We start from the raw sequence: 7,935 nt of genomic DNA on the forward strand, positions 1-7,935 counted from the left end.
GAATATGAGTTTGGTGTTAAAATCGTGGTTTAAAAGGGTCAAGTAATACAGTAGGGTAAGTTACAAGACCAGTCAGTAGTCTGGATGTTAAAAAATCCAAGATTACTTCAAAAAAAAAAGGGGTGTAAATTGACTGTTGCTACTTAAAAGTATGCATAGTTTATTATAAATACACATTGGAGGTATGATTTTGCTGTCTATACTAGAGTTTACAGGGTCAAGTAAATACATTGGGTTAAGTTGAAAGGACAGTCAGGTGTCAGGTTTGTCCAAAAATCGAAGATGGCTTTAAAAGTGGGGGTCTTAAATGACTACTGTTACTTAAAAGGTGGATATAGAACATTATAAACACACCTTGGGGATATTATTTTGGTGTCTACACTAGGGTTTAAAGGGTCAATCAATACTTTTGGACTGGTTACCATGATATGCAGCTATCCATTTTGCCATAAAATCCAAGTTGGATTAAAAAATGGGTTCTAAAGTGACTGCTGTTACATACAATATCTACCTGTTAGAAATAACATTGGTGCCTACACGTAAATGCTCGGGGACAAGTTATCATATTGTTTCATGAGTTGGTAACAACACCCATTTTGATGAAATTTTAGAATCCATCATTAGTTCTTTGACAAAATGGAATACTAACACCATCCTTGTCCGAATTTATTATTTGACCCTTCGTACCACAATTTGAACACCAACATTATTTCTTACAGATGAATATTGTAGAACTCTGACCACTATTGAATGATATGAGTCGTTTTAGATGCCTTTTTTAAAAACCCTCTTGTGTTTTAGGCAAACTGGACAACTGCATATCAATGTAACCAGTCCAAACGTATTATTTTCACCATGAAACCATAGTGTGGACACCAAAATCATATCTCCTTGGTGGATTTTAAATGAACTGTGTCCATTTTTATAGCAACAGCAGTCATTTTAGACTCCGATTTTTGGAAGCTTTCTTAGATTTTCGACATACTGGACCACCGACTGTCCTTGTAGCTAATTTTCTGCCTTTTGAAGCCATGTTATAGGCAACAAAATCATATGCTCTTGACGAATATAACATGAACTATGTCCATTTGTAAATACCATCGCGGCTAATTTATACTATTTTTTAAGCCACCGTGGACTTTTGGACATACTTGACCACCAATCGTTCTTGTAACTTATCCCAATTTATTATTTGACCCATTTAACCAGGGTATAGGCATAACAAATCATATTCCCGGATATTGAACAAACTATGTTGGGGTTTTTTAAGTAGCAACAGCATTTTTTTACTCTATTTTTGGAAGCCATCTTAGATTTTTGAACATACCGGACCACTGACTGTCCTTGTAACTTGTCCCAATGTATTATTTGACCATTGAAACCATGGTCTAGACACCACAATCATATCTCTCAGATGGATATGATATGAGCTATGTCCATTTTAAGTATCAACAGCCATTTTAAACTCAATTTTCAGAAGCCATCTTGGATTTTTGGACACACCAGACCACTGGCTGTCCTTGTAACATATCCCGATGTACTACTTCACCATTAAAACAATCGAATGGAAACCAAATTAAAGCCACTAAAGTAATAGATGAATTGTGGATTTTTTAGCCTACGGCAGCCATTTTGGGCGCCATCTTGGATTTTCCTGGTATTCTGGAGTGCTAATATTCACTCTAATGTGTATGAATAAATTTGTTTACCCACTAGACCATGGAATATGAACCCAAATAGGATTCTAGGGTAGATAATGAATGAGTTATATCCATTTTTAGTGAATGGCTGCCATCTTGGACGCCATCTTGAAAATAACCACTTTCCCGGATGCGGATTTTGGTAGATTTTCAGTATGTTATTCCTGAGGTCAAATAGTACAAAATACCGTTGGAAAATCATTTGTTGCAATTTGTTCCAGGTCAAACCATATATTGACCCATCTAGTATGTGATGAAGTGCTGTTCTATTTTACAAACTGACCAAGATAAATCCTTTTACTCACTAACTGAAAACTTTTTGGAACGAAAAGGTTGAGTTTAATCATATCAACGATAAAGCATAGACCTAAAATGATGAGAAAAAAATCCAAATACTATCTCTTCAGTTCATAATACTCATTTTGTCGATAGGAGTCCATTCAAGGTCAATAATTATGACTGATATTAACTGGAAAGGCTCAATTTTTTTCCTCGCTGATCTAGCATGACATGATCATTACCTCTGTCATTTTTGCCTCTGCCATTATTACCTCTGCCATTTTTACCTCTGCCATTTTTACCTCTGCCATTTTTACCTCTGCCATTTTTACCTTTGCCATTTTTACTTTTGTGTCATTTTTACCTCTGCCATTTTTACCCGGCACGCGAAAATCTGTCTATCTGACGGTCAATCGATTGGGTTCGGCCTAGCCACTAACCCGTCTCTGTGGTCTAGTGGTTAAGGCACCGGCGTTCAAAGCTGGTGGCCCGGGTTCGATTCCCCGCAGAGACATTTTTTCGGCATCACCAATTTTTCCAAAGGGTAGATAGCTCTGGGGAACCTTGATTTAAGCTACGCCTACCATTGTTCTCTTCATCCATTTCTTTACAATATTTGAATAAAAAGAGTTGCCAAAAGCTGTTGTACATGTATAACTTTACATATATATGTATATATATATATTTATTTATTATGGCCTCAATTGAATGTTAATACTGTAATTAAAAGCATTTTTTTTCTTAATAAACACAAATTCTTCCCTAAATAAAGGCTTTTGTTTAAAAGACTTGGTCAGTCAGCTCGCTTACCAGCAGCATAGCTATGATTTTGTCAGCAGAGGAGCATTGGGGCGGGGCTTGGTATTTTGCAGGGGGTACCAACATAGATTCATTTATCAGGTATTTATTAAGTACATATTAGCTTTATTCTCACAATGCATGATTGAGTATCTGACAAGGCCTATTTGAATAATGCGAGCGCAAAGCGCAAGCAGTTTTGTATATGCCATGAAATTTAGAGCTGAAAGTTAGAAAGTTTCACAATTCGAAAGTGTAATCATGAACATGATTTTTTATAAAAATTTCAGGAATTTTTAACATTCTGACATGAAAACGAAGCATTTAATACATATTTTTTAATAATAGGCTATTGATGCGAGCACGAAATGCAATCTGATTTTTATATTCCAATCCGTAAACTGAACATTTTGATGACGTTTTGAAATAAAGAATGTCATGCATCTGTTTTAAAAAAAGCCAGTACAAGCTGAGCTGGCTTTTAAAAAAATTAGAAACGAAACATTCTAAGTCGCGATAGCTCAATCGGTAGTGAGGGGGTTTCGGATTCCAGTGGCCTGGGTTCGGTTCCAACGTGGTGCGCTAGTGCCAAGTGCGAGCTAAAATTGGGAGAGACTAAGAGCTAAAGATTGGGCATACAGTACGCACATTATTTTATTTAATAATGGACTGGATGCGTATTTAACTAAACAATGTGAGCACGAACGGCAAGCTAAAATTTTCTAAGATGTTGACACTTCAAGCATGTTTTTCCTTTAAACAGATAGCAAGTTGTTTATCTCATTTATAAATGCTAGTGCGAAGCTCAAGTCGAAAAATTATTTCGCATCTTTTTGTAATCCCTTGTAGGGTGCCTATCTCGCTAAACCAAAATAAAATATACATGTACACTCGAATTGCGAGCAGAATACTTTGGGTATACTATCTTGAAAACGGGATACCTTCAGCTCTATGTAATCCTTCAGGACACTACACATGACCTTAGGCAGCGGGAAGGGTGGGGGGCAGAGGCAGCCAGAAATATTGTAACTCGTTTTAAGTATGTACTTATTCACATAATTATGTTTAAAATGTACGACATGTTCAATTTTACATTCGAAATGCGCCCCCCCGATAAATTTTGCATTCCCCTTTTCGAAAATAGATCTTCCATCTTACTTGAAAATTCTTTTAATATTGTGACATTAGAAACGATCGATATTCAATAGATGAAGCAATTCAAATCAAAGAATTTAAGTTGTAAAAAAATTTAGAACCATTGATAGTGTTCACAAACTTTTATTTTGAGTAAATCACAATTTTTATGTCATATTGCCATATATGTGTGTGTAATATTCCAAATTGAAATGCATATTTAGTAGACTTATAATTGGAACTCCATATATAAATGATCGCATATCAAAGGGAATCAAACTTTCTTGCAAATTCCGTCAAAAGGTCAAAATGAGTGATTTTCGACAGTCTTTCAGATTTTACGCTAAAAATTCAATTAAATTCAATTCTTTTATTTCATTTCCATTCAAAACATAATACAAAGTAATATAAAACAATACAAATCAAGTACAATTTTACAGAAGGGCATTCTTACTTCGTAAAAAAGACAAAAAAAAACAGTATAATATAGAGCATAAATGGAAATGATACTTTCACGCAAAAGTCTACTTGGCATCTGCCCGTAGGTTATTCCTCAGTATTTCCGCAAGACTTTTAGCTGGGATGCAAAGAATTGACTAATTGTGCTATCCAATTAAAAATTCGCTTTAATTATGTACTTCTACTTGTAATCAAATACTCACTTTAGTATGTACTTATACATGTAATTATGTACATAATGTACGGTATTTTCAATTTTTCTTTCAAAATGCGCACCTGGTAAAATGCACATTGTCTCCTTTCGGATAACATACAATGAGATATTTTCAATCTTACTTGAAAATTAGGACATTTACTTTACATTCGATGGATAAACAAATTGAAATCGAAGAATTTAAGTTGCGTAAAAAACTTCAAACTATTGATAGTTTTCAAAAACTTTTATTTTGAGGAAATTGCGGTTTTATGTTTCACTTTGCCATATATGTGTGTGTAATATTCAAATTTGAAATGCATATTCATGAAACTTATAATTTGAAACTCTGAATAAAAATAATCTCATATCAAAGATAATCAAAAATATGATGATAATTCGTCAAAATATAAAAATGCTTAATTTCTAAAATTCTAACGCAAAATTGCGCTTGGCATCCGGCCGTACGCTATTTCTGGGTATTTTTGCAAGACTATTAGCTGGGATGCCAAGCATTAGCAAGCATTACCAAATTTTGCCGTCCAAAGTATAAAAAATCGTTTTGGCCGGTCTATTATTACCAACCCAGTAACCCACAGTACCTCCTCTCTCCTCACTTTATTTTTGAGCGTATTTATATCTACTAAAATTTTTAAGACGTAAATAATGTGAGCAATGCAAGGTTAACCTTGAGAAAGAGTTATGAGCCTTGAGTGGAGGTCGAATCGTATACAATGATATAGGCTAGCGTAGACTTCGTTCTGAGTCAAAGAAATTCCGGAAGAAATAGTGGACGAAATAATCGACAAGTTTATTTCAGGATTTGAAAAGCAAATTGTTTATAGGCCTATATATTATTCAGTTTTTGTTGTAGATCTAGGCCTGTTTTACACTTGTCGGCCATGGTTATCGAGGAAGTTCACGGTTGGCGGCTTTGCCCTGAAAATTTTCAGGGTAGTCGGCGCCCGCCCGCCATGACACATGGTAGCGAGAACTTTGCATGGATCTAGATCTGGTAGAGTTACATAAGCTGAACTTTGTGAAATCATAAAATCTAAGCTGAAAAACAACCACTGAAGATCGCCAACACAGATAGGCACACATGGACAGTGTATATTATTATTGCTGGAATAAAGACCCAACAGAAGTGCCCAAATCCACACTTATCTCGCTTTATTTCTCAGCAATTACATAATATCTTCCGAAATCCTTTGGCACATATTTTTTATTCATACAAACAGACACTTGGGTGGTCATTATATTGGATTCTGTAAAAAGTAATTTTGAGATCGTTACCACAACTGGCATTTATCTTTAAATGTCAAACTGACATGAAGCAACATAACGAAATTAACAATAAATCTACATATGCTTGATATCATCATTTCTCATTTATATGAAGCTGGTCTATATAAAAAGTAATGCAATTGGTATCTATTTTCTGCAAGAATTACAAAGTGAATTTAACTTAGATATCAAATTCCCACCCATATTGTTCTATTATCCACAAGAGAAAGGATTACTGTACCTCAAATGCTCTTATACAGTGCTTTAGGCTGTTTACTGATGCACATGGAATGGCCTCTGACATACTGTACCCTGTACAAATGTTAGCCCTTGCAGCTTTATCAGCTACAATGATGAACTCCCCTGGTTCCTGGACTAGACGATAGACTGGTACACTCTTAGATGATAGTACTGATGGGGGTACCTACAAATACAACAAAGGATATTAATAATTATAGTAGTATTTATAGTACTAGTCTTTACAGGAATCAAGTGGGGACTAGCCGGTGACAGGCCCTTGGCTTGTGCTAGTAGTTGTCATACTCTCAATCGTCATGTTCATTCTATTGTGTTAATTTTGATGACTTCCCTTTCTGCATTTGTTTTTTCAAATTTGTCTTTTATTTGATGTTTTAACTGAGACAATAATTGATGAAAAGAATTGAATAATATCATAACTATGTACAAATTAAGGTTTTAAACGAACCATTACTCCAGCTTAGATAGGCTACCAATATCAGTGATCGCAGATATCAGGAATACCTCCCTCGCAGTACACATTTCAAGCTGTATAATGAGAACAGTCCATGAAGATCAATATCATGCCAAATGATATCAGTGCTGAGGTGCTATTTGAAACCTTGCATGTAATGGTTCACTTTCCATTCACTGATTCATCACATATGGAGATGATCCCACATTACCATTCTAAACATGAACTTCTTAAAAGCACAAAATCATTTTTTTACTGACATAAGACTCACACAAACAGTGAGTCATGTAACAATGTACAGTAGAAATCTTTCTTCTGTGACAATTTCAAAATTGGATAATCATGAAATTTTTATCTAAATGTATACACTACACATTAAAATATTATACTTAGTCAGTTCATGAAGGTTCAAGGTATAATTTGGGAAAAGGTTCATGGTAATGGCAGTTAGAGAAAAGAATTTCAAAGAGCTAGAAATCAAGTGAAAATTGTCATGTATCTGAAGATTGTAATATTGTAGATTTCATCGATAATTCTTAAAAATCTAAAGATCATAAGTTTTTCATACATACCATGCAGTGTAGATTATTTCTAAAGAGGCAGTGTTGTTGATATGTGCACAAGTCGGGCACTTCTGATTGCAGCAATTCTTCAAGTTTATTGCAATGGCTGGATGGAACACCATACCTGGATAAAGCAAACAAAAAACATCCTACATCAAATCTTTCAGGGACAAGGGTCAATAACCTAACACAAATTCTAATAAAAAAATACATAATTAAATGTCCCTGATGAAATACACCACGAAAATACTATCTGATATTCTTATTTATGAAATAACTGGATACATCCCTTTAATCTATTGCTATTCATCCCACATGAATGGCTACACCAAAGACAAACACACACAAATTTCCTACACGTTTGACTAAACATGAAAACGTGAAGTCAAACTTGTTCTATTTTGGGGTGCATAGTCACAGTAGTAATAATTTTGAATAAACAGCATTATACCACTTTGCACAGTTATTGCTTTAATTACTTGTTATTTAAGATAAGGGTAATATAACTGATAGGAAGAACATGGGAAAAAAAAACATTACCGATTGTTACTGAAAATGATGTCTCTCATAGCCGAATCAAATGAGCACCTTTTCGTCAATGAGACATTTATGCATTTCCAGGTGGGTGTTTCATAAAGCTGTTCGTAAGTTAAAAGCGACTTTAAGAACAACTGGTGATCCTTTCTTGTGGTAAATGGTATATACATTGGCGATGGTTAAGCGCGTACGAAAGGTTCACCAGTTGTTCTTAAAGTCGCTCTTATCTTACAACAGCTTTATGAAACGGCCCCCAGGTGTGGATACATGTTT

The 7,935-nt window shown here is 34.8% G+C and overlaps 1 protein-coding gene across 1 annotated transcript in view; it reads right to left on the minus strand.

Annotated features, from left to right (window-relative positions):
- Positions 1-7,694, minus strand: part of LOC121406816 (protein Jumonji-like) — a 29,931-nt gene extending 22,237 nt beyond the window's left edge. Inside the window, exons 1-3 of the mRNA XM_041597685.1 lie at positions 7,666-7,694; positions 7,135-7,249; positions 6,092-6,274 (exon numbers count right to left, since the gene is read on the minus strand). Coding sequence (XP_041453619.1) covers positions 6,092-6,274; positions 7,135-7,249; positions 7,666-7,694 — 327 coding nt within the window. The remainder of the gene's footprint in view (positions 1-6,091; positions 6,275-7,134; positions 7,250-7,665) is intronic.
- Positions 7,695-7,935: the final 241 nt, after the last annotated feature.

This window comes from Lytechinus variegatus, chromosome 2 (genome assembly GCF_018143015.1).
Source record: "Lytechinus variegatus isolate NC3 chromosome 2, Lvar_3.0, whole genome shotgun sequence".
NCBI lineage: Eukaryota > Metazoa > Echinodermata > Echinoidea > Temnopleuroida > Toxopneustidae > Lytechinus > Lytechinus variegatus.